The 12,988-nt window shown below is 53.6% G+C and overlaps 5 protein-coding genes across 5 annotated transcripts; 1 reads left to right on the top strand and 4 right to left on the bottom strand.

Moving 5' to 3' along the window:
- Positions 1–234: 234 nt before the first annotated feature.
- On the bottom strand, positions 235–1,685 carry SETTUDRAFT_96768 (uncharacterized protein; the record flags this gene model as incomplete). Its single annotated transcript, XM_008031727.1, has 5 exons — positions 235–646; positions 706–739; positions 787–1,206; positions 1,328–1,463; positions 1,521–1,685. 5 exons carry the CDS (start codon positions 1,683–1,685, stop codon positions 235–237), a joined length of 1,167 nt encoding a protein of 388 aa, XP_008029918.1.
- Positions 1,686–2,720: 1,035 nt separating this feature from the next.
- On the top strand, positions 2,721–3,968 carry SETTUDRAFT_156592 (uncharacterized protein; the record flags this gene model as incomplete). The annotated part of the gene is made up of 2 exons (XM_008031726.1): positions 2,721–2,885; positions 2,934–3,968. The coding sequence occupies 2 exons, from the start codon at positions 2,721–2,723 to the stop codon at positions 3,966–3,968; spliced, it is 1,200 nt and encodes a 399-aa protein (XP_008029917.1).
- Positions 3,969–4,471: 503 nt separating this feature from the next.
- On the bottom strand, positions 4,472–5,061 carry SETTUDRAFT_22895 (uncharacterized protein; the record flags this gene model as incomplete). Its single annotated transcript, XM_008031201.1, has 2 exons — positions 4,472–4,504; positions 4,567–5,061. 2 exons carry the CDS (start codon positions 5,059–5,061, stop codon positions 4,472–4,474), a joined length of 528 nt encoding a protein of 175 aa, XP_008029392.1.
- Positions 5,062–6,181: 1,120 nt separating this feature from the next.
- SETTUDRAFT_121535 (uncharacterized protein) lies at positions 6,182–8,625 on the bottom strand. Its single transcript, XM_008031725.1, has 3 exons — positions 7,952–8,625; positions 6,875–7,884; positions 6,182–6,823 (listed from the first exon to the last, which is right to left on the bottom strand). The coding sequence occupies exons 1-3, from the start codon at positions 8,153–8,155 to the stop codon at positions 6,382–6,384; spliced, it is 1,656 nt and encodes a 551-aa protein (XP_008029916.1). The 5' UTR covers positions 8,156–8,625; the 3' UTR covers positions 6,182–6,381.
- Positions 8,626–9,106: 481 nt separating this feature from the next.
- Positions 9,107–12,799, bottom strand: SETTUDRAFT_121533 (uncharacterized protein; the record flags this gene model as incomplete). Its single annotated transcript, XM_008031724.1, has 3 exons — positions 9,107–10,731; positions 10,780–12,557; positions 12,625–12,799. The coding sequence occupies 3 exons, from the start codon at positions 12,797–12,799 to the stop codon at positions 9,349–9,351; spliced, it is 3,336 nt and encodes a 1,111-aa protein (XP_008029915.1). The 3' UTR covers positions 9,107–9,348.
- Positions 12,800–12,988: the final 189 nt, after the last annotated feature.

Here is a 12,988-nt window from a genome sequence, read left to right as displayed (position 1 = left end):
CCTCGGCCAAAGTCTTACATAGCCTCGAGCTCACTAGACTCTAATGGAACAATAATACAGAATAATGCAGGGAAGCATGTAAATGTATTATTATGTATCCTCGATCATAGTCAGCCTCCACGTCAGATCATAAATTGTGTCAATCGATCACAATATTAATGAAGCGTGTGACATGGTCTGTTCTGTCTTGAATACATACCCATGATACGCATGTGACCATCGTGCTTACACGGGTCAGCATGCAGAGCACGAGCCATTACGATGGTGTACCACACCCGTCAGTGTTGTCCTGTCGCCCTGCTGAGCATTTGTCTCTTTCGCCGTAGTCTCAGATGTCTCTTTGTCACTGGCCTCTACTATTCTCACAATGTCGCGTTGGCTTTCGTGGCTTATCGCATCATCCTCGTATACTACTCTGCTAGCCTGATCCAGATCTAATCCCACGTCATTCAAAGCAACATCTGATATCGATCCGTCTTGGCCTTTTAGGTGGCTTCTTCGTATATTTGCAGGTGCAAATGGGTCTTTGAACAAAGATTTGGTGCGGGAGCTTGATTTTGTTGAGAAGCCGCGCTTCCAAGCGTGGTTGAAGAAGGGCCGCATCGTGGGAACGCACGCAGCCATGATGACGATATTCTGCTCCACCCTAGCAAAATTTCGCTTATTTACGTAAAGCCTGATAGTGGTGGGAGATATCTAACTTACAGGCCCCATATTACGAGCGGTACCGGCTTCCAAACTGCGAACTCATTAGCCGTAATCAGTATCATCGCTTGACATACTTACGCGGGTCTGTTGTGTCCGTGAAGAGCGGCAGATATGTTCCTTTGATAATTGTGACAATCGCAGACAACATCGTCATACCCATCATTACGATGAGTCCGATTTTCGTAGACCAGGGCATCTGCAGGCTCCAAAATACACGTGCCGGTACCACTGCCAGTATTATGTCGGTCAGAGTAGTATAAGCACATAGCCAGTATGAGAAGTAGTTGAGAACGTCTGGACTCCAGCAAGACCCAGGCAGTGTCTTCTCCCACAGTTTGCGGGCCGGTTGGCATTGCGCGAATGCGAGGGCAATGGTGATTATGGCAAATATGACCTGTAAGATTGCCATTGAGTACAGGGCAATAGTTCGTGCGGGGTTCGGAGAGAGTATCTGACAGACAAGAATGGCAATGGAGATGTTGGGGAAGCTAAAAGCGGCTATAGCTTGTCAGCTTTGCGAAAGACTGACCATCCGTGCCCCGGCACCCTACCGATATTAAAAGCTATGATATATCAGCTTGCGCCTTGCCCCAAGTCAATTACTAAAGAGACGACCTACGATATCCAAGCATCTGGATCATAGCGCCTTTGAATAGTCTCTCATTGCCGTATTTCGCGGCAATGGCCGCTGTGTGCTGACCAAACCCTAGCACAACTCCATAGTGTACAAACGATGAAGCTATGATACTGAAAATCTGATAAGATGTTAGAGATTGAGATTTCTGGGGGGGAAGTCAATCAGAACTTCTTACCAACGACAAAAAGATGAAAAAGTCGTCCCAACCAACAACTCGTACAAGTTTGGCTCGCGCAAAGAGTTTTATCAGTACCGTTAAGATTGCAGCTCCGGTGGTAGCCCACGCAACGATCAGGACTTCTGCTTGCCTGCTCTCTGTGAGATCCACAGACTCTGGCATCGTTGCAATGTCTATGTTGTGTGGCAAGAAATATAAAATGAATAGGACAAAGTACCAAAATTATACAGGAAAGAAGGAGAGAAGACGGGATGGTTACATTGTACTTGCCGATTCTCGGCCCCCAGAAAGGAATACAGAACTAAAAGGGAACTTTACATAGGGTATAGGTCAAGGGATTGAGAGTATCACAAGCATTTTGAGGCCAAAGTCTTGATTTAGGCTCACTGTGTATGCACGAACAGTATGAGTGACGTGGTCAGTGTTTCACAAGATGGATTGAAAGTCGAATGATACCAAGATTGGGAGACATGGGCCAACTATCAGCTCACCGGTCATTGGAAGTTCTTACTCTAAGCGAAGCGCAAGGAATGTTGGATTCAATGGACCAACGAATCCTTCAAAAATTTGAAGTTCATGACTCGGTGAAGCGCTAGGTTTTCCCATCATTCACGAGAGATTAAGCAAATAAACTCATTGCTTCTACTTGCTGCTACTTTCTACTGATTTGCTTATTTGAACAACCGCAAAAAACAAGTGTTTACGCTCGACGAGAAAGATCTCAGCTTGAGGGATGACTTCTTGGCCTGCAGACAATATTGTCTGACTCGCGTGCGTTTATGCATGGGCGGAATTCAGTGCCGAAATATATGGGCTGATTGTTCATAACAATTGAGAAGCCTTCTTTTGTGAGCAATGCAATCACGAAAATTGTTATAGGAAGACCCCCTAATGTGATTTATTACTGACCCGAGTCCATTGTCATATACACCTGACATTTGCGGGTTGGGAGAAATATCCACCACACCGCTATGGCTATAACATGTAGATATAACTCCCAAGACTTGTTCCTGGGAACAAGGTAGACAAAAAATGGGGCATGATCGAGTCACGCCTTCGGCTACGTATGGCACGGTTTGCACACGGTGCCTCAAGATAAAGGCCGTTTCCACTTACGAGTACACATGCTGATACTTGGAAGTAAGGCGAAGGCTCAATTTCCGTGATTGAAGATAGGAATCATCCACAATATACAACATGGCGACACCTCCTTCAGTGATCCTCGAACGGATTGCGGCAGCCGGCGAGGCCTACAAACGCCAAGAGAGAGGCTCCCGAGAGGATCTTGTTGAACTTGGCAGAGATCTTGTAGCGGCCCTTGAGATTCCCAGCGAGTTCTTGCAGAGGAGTTTCTGGGCTGAGGTTAGTAGCTGGATTGGACACACCTGCAACTCCGCTGACAATTCGCAGCCTGCCCTGTCAGCACACTGCAAACTAGCTGTTGAAGTGAAGCTCTTTCAACACCTCAAGGATGCAGGCGAAACTGGCGTTGACCCTGATGATCTGGCTTCAAAGACGGGGGTTGATGCCGCTCTGCTCCAACGAATTATGCGTCACCTGATTGCCATGAAGATCGTTTCCTTTTCCAACGGTAAATATCTCGGAACACGGCTCAGCCATGGCCTTGCGTCAGCCAATTACCACAAAAGTATCGACTTTTGCTACGATGTTGCGCGGCCATCCTTCAATGGGTTTCCGGCCTTTTTCAAAAAGACCGGCTACAAACTGCCGACCTCGCCTACGAATGGTCCTTTTCAGGCTGCACATGGCACGGAGCTTTCATTCTTTCCGTGGCTGGTAGCCACACCACCTCACCTGGACGAGTTTGACAATTTCATGTCAGCATATCGTGCCGGAAAGGCGAATTGGTACGACCCGGGCTTCTACCCGGTTGAAGAGCGTCTTATCAAGGGTTTCGACGCCAGTATCAATGAGACGCTCCTCGTGGATGTCGGCGGTGGCCGCGGACACGATGTCGAACTGTTCAGCGCGCAGCACAAGGGCCATCCGGGGAAGCTTGTTCTTCAAGACCGAGAGCCCGTCATTGCTAGCATCCCAGATCAGGACAAACTACCTTTTGAAAGCCAAGTCCACGACTTCTTCACCCCACAGCCAATAAAGGGAGCAAGAGCATACTCACTACATTCAATAATTCACGACTGGAATGATGAAGCGGGCATTAAGATTCTCGAAAACCTTCGGCCCGCGCTCAAACCCGGATACTCGCGTGTGCTACTCAATGAGATTGTGCTTTCAGAAGAGAAACCAACGATTGCAGCGACATCGATGGACATGATGATGCTAGCGCACTTTGCTGTGCGTGAAAGGACCGAAGCGGATTGGAAAGCCATACTGGACAAGGCAGGCCTGAAATTCTTGAATCTTTACAGTTACCCAGGTGTAGCTGAGAGTTTGATAGAGGCAGAGGTAGAGGCGGAAGATTGATATCAGTTTAGCGTCTCTATGCAACAATGAAATAGTATGGTGGGAGCGTATCAAATTTGATGAGATGATGTTCAACAATGTGATACAGCCCATTTCGCTTCAAGAATGAATGACAAGGAAACATATTCCAAAGTGCTCTATACTGGAATAAAAAAACAGAGGTTCCACTCACGTTCAAGGAGAGGCAGAGTGAATTTGACCATGTCTTATCAAGCAGCAAACAGCACACTTAATCTTTGCAACCATAACCTGAAATGGGTATCACGCCCCTCGGGCTATCTATTGAATTCGATACTGCTATGGTATCTTGATACCCTACAATGAATCACCTCCTCAGTTTATGAACTTCTCGCAATCCATACATCTCAAACTCCAACACCACTCGGCACACGATAGCGCCAGAAAGAAACCGCCCGACAACCTGCAACGAGGTAAACAGCGATATGAAAAGCTCGCTAGACAAAACAATCGTCCCATGGATGATCTGAATCCAGACCAAGAGCTTAATTGACCAATTCAAAATCAACATCCAGTATCTTGTTTTCCTTGTCAATTCTCTTGTTGTTGTTGTTGTTGTTGTTGTTGTTGTCAGGGGTACCTCGTCTTTCCAGGCACAAGGCATGACTTCGCCCTCTACCCAGCGCTTTGCAGACTGCCATGCCCTAGCCATCCAGAATGTTTGCATGTATACGTACTCGACCATGGAAATCAGTGTCATGGCCCATGTCGGCGGGGCAATCATGTTCTGCGGCCAGAGCACATGGTGTCTGCCCTTTTGGTCTCTCCGCACGGCTTCCAGGCCTGTGGCATGGTTTTGAAGCGCGGCGCTTGTGCTACCCAGGCTGAGAAGCGCGGCCAGGACGGGTCGGCGGAGCCCCAGTTCGGCAACGTCTACTATGCGTGGGCCGACGAGTTGCAGTGCCATGGGCAGCAGGCCCAGCAGAACCGACACGATTGCCATTTCCGTCTTGGCGGGCCTCGGGAAAAAATTGTCCAGGATGCAACTGACGAGATCCCAGCTGCCATGCTCGGGCTGCTCCACAAGCTGGGTGTGCTGGGAGCTGCAATCGTCGTTGATGATGCTCTTCTGCATGACCGCCTCCCATTCCTTGTAGTAATGCACAACCTGGCCCTTGTTGTAGGCGCGAGCCGAAAGCAGTGAAAAGTAGAAAAGCGAACAGTGCGAAGAGCATGATTTGATTCTCCTCTTTCTCAACGCGAGGCAACCGAAAAAGAAGAAGAAAAAAAATTCACGCAAAAGTCGTTCTTTGGAGCCAATTCAGCCGCATAAACAAGAGGGTATATTGTTATACGCAAGACTATCTATGTACGTACATAGAACTACTCGTTTCATGTCCGCCAGCGCAAACAGGGCCAAGATGCACAAACGGAGCGACAAGAAGCGGGAGAGGTGCCCTCTTTGGGTCTACGACACTTTGTGGCTAAACCTGAATGCACGATATCCGCCCCCTCCCCCCCCCCCAAAAACAGCCAATGTTAGACGACGCAGTTTGTTGTCCAAAGTTTCCTTGGCCTTCTCCGTCGTGCTCACACGGGCAATGCTGGACCCCACTGACTCGACGGGCTGCATACCCCACCAATCAAGCGGGATGGCGGCGCCACACGCGCCCATGTGCCGAGCTACCCAAGCCCCATGCAGTATTCTCCGTTACAGTATATACGCCACAATGTTTTCGCATGTGCACGAGTGCATGGAATCACACCAAAGTCTCATGTCTGGACTTTGAACTGCATACTCGTCCCCCTTTCCCTTCATCTCCTGCGCTATCCACTCCGTGCATCTCTACGAAGACATCACCACGACAGATGTCATATACGTACGCGTCACACACACACACACCCTTGCTCGTCGGCACCATGCACCTGATAACCTACAGCAGTATGAGGCATAAATGCAACATGTCATGGTTTAAAAGTTCAATCAATCACCAAAGTAGACGCGTTAAATCTTGATTCCACATAGCAACACTTGCTTTGAATACAAGAGCAAAAAAAAAAGCCGACAAGGAGAGTGGAAAAACAACGTGAGTGAGGGACTTGGTGTTAGTAGTGGTAGCGTAGTCTAGCGTTCTCGGGTATGACATCATACAGTACACACTCGAGCTACTCATGCACATGTACATAGTTAGAACAAAAAGGTCAGCACGGTCCATAAAACAAAAGGCCAACTTGATCAAGTAAGTAACAATTCCGCTCGTGAAGATGAATCCATGTAGAACTACCTACTATACACTAATTTTCTAACACGTGTCTGTGTCTGTGTCTGTTCTAAAAGTACATACAAACCAACTCCATATTCATCGATGATAAAATTCACCACTAGAAATCATTCAATCATATGATATGGTATATGGGTTTACACTAAAACTATCAAATTAACAAAGATGAGACTTCAACTTTGAGTATGAGAGTGACTAGACGGCGCAGCACTCGGGCCATCGGCGCCATCTGGTGTCGCAGTATCTCGCTGGTGGGCCGCTGGGCTGGTATCACTTCGGTCTCTGCGCGCACGGGCCGTAAAGACATCGCTGAGACGGGAGCTGATCCTCCTGCTTCTCCGATCTCTTGCATTGGCAACGTTTTCTGCGCTAGCGTTTGCGCTTTCCGGATGGAGATCGCCGCTCTGGTTTCTCCGTTGCTCTCGCAGACGTCGCAGAGCACCGATGCGCTCTTCGGCCGAGGCATTTGGTAAGTGGCGGAAGGAGAGGACATCACGGAGTGCGTGGCGGCGCCGGTGTGAGGTTTCTGCTTCCGGGTTGAGCGGCGGAGCAAGTTCGCCTTCTGCTCGTGAGGCGGAAGAATCCTGGGAATCTACCGGTCGGAGATCGACACGACTACAAACCGTTAGTGAAACAAAAACAAACTGTTGATTGAGAACGACGTACCATAACGGGCAGGTACCCGAAACGTTGAGTAACCATGGATCGACGCATTCGGGATGGAATTTGTGGTTGCAAGGCAAAACGCGGAGGTCCTGGCCCTTTTCGAAATCTTCGGTACAGATGGAGCATACCAGGCTTTGGTCGTTCGAAGTCGTATCGGCGACCGCTGCGGCCGCTACACCAGCAGGCTGTGCTGGAGCAATACCCTCAATCTCTGCAGGGGCCGCTTCTTGTCGTGTTTCCGCCGCGCCTTCCGTGGCTGGCGGCGGCGGCGCTTGGGCTGCTTGGGCGGATGTTGTAGCATGGTTTGCATCTTCGTTGCTGGCGGTGGCAGGCGCTCCATTCACGTCTCTTATCTCGGCTGTCGAGCCCAATTCAACATCGGCAGGCTTGGCCTGCTCCTTTTCCCCAAATTTTACAATGGGAATAGTGTCGAGAATCGCCCTGCCCAGCCCCCTCGCCCTGCTTTGCCTCGGCCGTCCAAGCACGTTTCGTGGACCGTAGCGCTCGGGGTGGCGATGCGCTCGCACTGCGCCCGTGACGATGATGACGAGGAACAGAGCCGTGATAATTCCGGTGATACTGTACAGAATGATCATAGCGACGGCCGTCGACGGCGAGGGGCCCAGTGGGTTCTGTGTCTGGTCTTGATCGCCACCGGTATTGCCGTTGCCATTGCCATTTCCTGGGACACGGACAGTGTATTTCTTGTCGGGGGAAAGCCCGTCGATGGCTCGGAGGACAAAGCCCGAGTCGTCTTTGTGCGTCATGGAGTAGACGGGGAAGAGCTGCATCATCTCTTGGGAACTGCGGGGCTGGTAGTCGCAGTAGTCGGTCGCGGTGCTGTACAGGATGACGGCCGAGATGTTGGCCTGTTGGTAGGCCTGCTCAAAGACGGCTTGGGCATTGTCGAAGCCCGCGTAGTCGCTGGGGTTGCAGCTGATGTAGGCGATATCGTTGGTCGAGATGTTTGCGACGCTGGAGAAGTTGGTGTTGTACAGATTGCCCTTGACCTAGTGGTGAGTATTCCATGTCAGCGCCAAGCACTTGTACGCGACACTGGGTCGGGTCGCCACGAACCGAATTGGCTGCCTGCTGCGTCAAGGGGATGAGGTCGGCGACGGTGCGGTCGACGCCGTCGGCGTGGATCAGCGGCAGGGTGCCGTTCATGACATCGGGGCGGGCGGTGGACGTGTTGGAGGGCGCGATGTCGGCTGTGGCGCGGGCGGCGAGCAGGAGGCAGGTCAACTGCCACGGCAGGCGGGCGAGTCGCGCAGGCCGCATCTTGTCGAGAATGGTGGGCTGTGGGCAGCGGCAGCGGGCGAGGTGGCGGGCGTGTCTGTTATGGATGGGCGGCGGCGGCGGGCGGCGGCCCCATGGAGGAGGAGGAGGAGGGGTCGAGGGTCGGGAGGTGTGGCTCCAGTGTGTCGCTGTCCCAAGGAAACCCAGGCAATCGAGGTGGCGCGACTATATGGGAGGATGATGGCAGACGGCGATGATGGTGGTACGCCACGGCTAACATGCTTGGTGCGGAAGGGCGCGGCGACCAGGCCAGCACAAGTGCAAGTGCGTGTATGCAAAAAGGCGGATGACACCAGCACCAGCACCAGTGCCAGGAGGCAGGCAGGCCTGGATGGGATGCACACGAAGCGGAGAGGCGCGGCACTTGGCTACGCTGCTGCGCCTGCGCCCTTGGTCGTCTGAAACCGGCCGCCGCCCGCGCTGTTTCGCCGCGCATCTGCGGTTGTGCGCGCAGCGAATGGTGGCCGTGTGCAAGAGCGTCCTGTAACACGCGCAACCCAGGCGGACGTAAGCCCGCTGCGTCGTGCTTACACGTCCAGCGCCGTGTGCTTGCGCCGGCCCGATCTGGCTGACTCGATCCGGCCGTCATGTGATGCTGCGCCCCTCGCCGCCCCTCGTCGCCCTTTGTCACCCGTCTCAGTCGTGGTGTTGGTCTCGACCGGCTCCACACACGCACACCAACGAAGACGCGCACACGCCTTATTCCCGCCCGTCATGCCCACCCATGCACGCCCACTCCTGCACTCCGGTCTCGGCACTGCATCCTGCCGACACACCCTTGGCTGTATACCGCACGCCAATCATGCACACCGTCACCTTCCCCCAGCAGCCCAATCACCTCTCCAGTTGCATTCAACAGCCCCGGGACACCTGGTCAATGCCAGCCCTCCGGTGGCGCTGTAGCTGTCCGCATACAAGTCCTCATTGTTTTATGCCATTACTTACTGACCCCCGTAACGCCCGCGCCGGGGCGCCGTGTATACATACATACATTCAATACCCCTGCCAGCCTGTTCATACAACTAGGAAAAAAAAAGAGACCAACAAAAGAAAACAATGAACGCGAACAAAACATGGCCTACTACTACTACTACTACTACTGCATGGCGATTTTAGTCTCGTGCAGAACAGGGTTCGCGACGCTCACCTGACTGCGCCAGCATGACAAAGCACGCTTAGTAAGCCACACCGCTCCCACCCCGCCCTGCCGTCCTGAACGTCATGGACTGCACCTGCTGCTCAAGCAGCCCGCCAAGCGCTAGCGTGTCCATGGGGTCAACCCCCATGCGCTGCAGGTCGTTGAAGCCAGAAAGATAGAAGCCGGCAATCACCACCAGATACGACAGGATCAGAATCGACCCCTTGAAGTAGTTGCTCTTGCCCTCGCCGTACATGTACGACAGCAGGAACACGCACAGAATCACCGTCACCATGTCCCACTGCGGGAAGATGAGGGTAAACGTCTGGCTGGCCGCTTCGTGCGCGGGGATGTAGCCGCTGTGGATCGCGCTGTAAAACACCAGCGCCGGAATCTGCAAAAGACAGACTTGCAGCGCGTAGGCCGATCCAATCTCCATCGACAGCGCAATGTTGCCGTTCATCGCAAACGAGATGGCGTTCAGGAACTCGGTCGTGTTGGGCACCAAGGCAAACAAGGTGATGCCAAGGAACTTCTCGTCAATGTCTGATCCTTGCAGCACCCCGTCCACCGTGTTGACCAGGATCTCCGCAATGATGGCGTACGCAACCGTTGCACTCAACAGAATCGCCGCACTCTTTTGACGACTCCAGTTGGGTGCGTCGTGTCCTCCAGAGCCATGTCCAGGTGCCGTCTCATGCTCCTCGTGCCCTGCCTCTGTGTTGCTGCGCGTGTGAGCAGGGCGATCGCCGTGCCCCTTCGCTGACCCATGCGCAAGCTGCGCAGTCTTACGAGGCGCCCTGCTAACGTCACGTGTCGCCAGAGCTGTCGTCGTTGCAGCAATCTCCGTGATCTGGCGTGCCAATAGTTCGGCTGCGTCATCCGTGAGTCCCTCGACGTGGAACGAGTGGTGCGAGTGTGTGTCGTTATCCTTGGGCGGCACCAGGTGCGGAGTATTGCTGCCAGTCTCTGACCCGGGCCGTCGGTCATCCCATGTAGACTGCTCTCGTCTTAGACCAACCTCTTGCAACGTTTGGTTCACCATGCGCTTGTACAACTGGCTGTCACGAATATGCGCGCGATTAACCGATTGTCCCGTAGCCTGCCTGACAAACGACGAGTGGGGAAAGTCGGCTTGACTACCATGACTAAGGCTGCTCGCGCTCATCTCCAATAGTTTTCTTTCTTGGGCATCGGGCTCGGTCCATATGGTCGCAGCATGCGTTCGAAGCGTGAACAACAGACCGATGATGTACGAGAAGAACAACAATGCAGCCGCGAACCAGGTATAAGGCTTGACGGCGTCGTTGTAGAACCGGTCGTTGAGTGCTGGCGTCTGCGAGTAGTAGCATCTACGGCAATCTCGTGCCAATGGAGCATTGTGGCTGTTTGAAACACATTGGTGACAGTTGAGCTCGTGCTGTGATTGGTTAGCGACACCTTCCAACATGCAAGAGACTATCCTTACACTTCCGTAGATCTGGTAGAACAGCGTAGGCCCAAAAGCGCCAATGACGGCAAACAAAAGCATCGTGGACGTCACACCAGCCGAGCGCACATTGAACCGCTGTGTCTTACGCTTCAGAGCACCAAAACACATGGACAGGCCCGGCAGAAATAGGATACCTGCAAAGATACTGCCAATGATACTTCCCTCGACAAGCTGCGCCTTTCCCTGGCTGAGGGCCACGCAGTAGAGGAAAACCTCGACGACAGTGGAGAAGAAAGCATTGATGGTCGCGCCAACTCCCATGGACGATTGAGCCGAGATGGAGGCTACTGCTTGGCCAATAAAGTATGCCAGGGGGATAATGGACAACAGTGCAAGCGTGAAGAGCAGAAACTGATCCGTGAGCCAGAATTTGAGCTCCAACTTCTCAGCCAAGACAAAGTAGTCAAAAATGGTAAACGCCACCAGGCCGAGGAGATTGATGAGAAAGATGTTTGTGCCATCAATCGTGTACTTCCAGTACTTGATGCCGACTGCACGGTATGTGCAGAGTAGGATAGACGACGACTCTCCGGGGCGGCGCACATTGCCATTGTCCGAGTGGAACGAGAGAGCTAGGGGGTGACGGCGCAAGTGATCCAACAAGAGCAATGTCGTCTTGCCCATAGGGATCGTGAAGACAAGAAACCAACAAAGAGTCGAAACAAACAGGAGCGAGGGTGTTAGCAAGCCGTAGAAAAAGAGGAAAAATACCACTCGGCCAAGCGTCCACTTGCCACGACCAAAAAGCCTCCTCTTGGTGTTGGCAGTGTCCGTATGGTTCACGTTGGCGCGGCCATGTCTTCCGAGCAGACTCGTGGTCTCGTCGCCGGTCGAATCAACACTGTTGCGTCTGCGGCCGACTAGCGAGCTTTCGCCGCCATTAGTAGGACCGAAGAACAAACGTCCTTCTTCAATGTCCCCGCTCTGCCATTGCTCGTATTCACTGATGCTGCGACCCTCACCTTCGTCTTCGTCCAAGTAGGCCTCGTCCTGCATGAGCTTCACGTACTTGCCAAAGGGGTAGAACAGGTAGCCGGCGAGGTGGAAGAGGAGGCGCGAGTACTCTTTGCAGCTCTTGTTGAAGCCAAGCAGAGCGCATAGCAAGCCCCCAATGGCAGCCACGGCAGCCAGCCACCAGCCAAAGACGAGTGTCCAGACGAGGTTGAAGAGGAGCAGCCATTTGCTCACATAGAGGCCGGGCGATGAGTGTATGTCGGCCTCTGCGTTGCGCTGGACCGAGCGTCCCTTCTTGTAGAGGGCGGGCTTCCATATCCTGATACCAAAGGGATGCGTCACGTTGATTGCGTCCTGGCGGTCGCGTAGGGTGAAGCTCTCGGCGTCACTCAGATCGTCGGCGCCTGCACTCTCGTCTTCTGCCTGCACCGTCTCCTCACCCGACGAGCCCGGCGCCGCATCTGCATCGGTTCCTGTGGGCGGACCCGCGCTCTCTTGTTCGATTTCGTCGTCTTCGGTCGAGTCGATGCGGGTAAGCGCTGCGGGCTGGGCAGCGGCTCTGCGTCGAACGGTCGATGATTTGCGGCGCAGCGTCTGTCGCTGCTGCTTCTTCTGCAGGTCCTGCTGGGCCTGGTCGAGCTCCACCTCGTCCTCGGCATCGTCGACGCTGAACTCCTGGCCCTTTTGCGGCCACTTGGACGAGGTTGCGCGGCGGGTCATGGACGGCTTCTTGGGCTTGGTGGAGCCTTCGGACGAGGGCGGGTTCTGCTGGCGGCGGTCGAGGGCAGACGTGATGGAACCTGTGCAGGCATTAGCATGTGGCCTCAGGGCGCTCGCGCAGGTGCAGCGTCGTGCAAGGGGCGGCACCATAGCTTGAGGGTTGCATGGCAGCCTGTTGCCGCCTGCGCGCAGATTCGGCGGGCGTCGCGCTCGGCGTGGGCGTGTCGTTGGAGGGCGTCGTGGTGGCGGCGTGTGTGCTACCCTGGCGGGACGTGTCTGGTGTCGCCCTGGCCTTGGATGCGGTGGGCGTGCGGTCCTCCATGACGTGGTCGCGAGATGGCGATGCGCAGGACCGATCGATGGGCGCCGGCGGGCTATCTATTATCTGCAGGCGGGCCTTGTTTGGGGACCACGACGCTGGGAAACGTTTGGTGGACGGGCCCCAGCTCCAGGGTGTTTATGTGCACGAGTCACCAGTGCGCGGCCGTACGATGACGGCTGCTGGGGAAGG

The sequence above is a fragment of the Exserohilum turcica genome (assembly GCF_000359705.1).
Source record: "Exserohilum turcica Et28A unplaced genomic scaffold SETTUscaffold_6, whole genome shotgun sequence".
Taxonomy (NCBI): Eukaryota; Fungi; Ascomycota; class Dothideomycetes; order Pleosporales; family Pleosporaceae; genus Exserohilum; species Exserohilum turcicum.
Note: the sequence above shows the minus strand (reverse complement) of the source record. Positions and strands in the feature narration are given on the sequence as shown.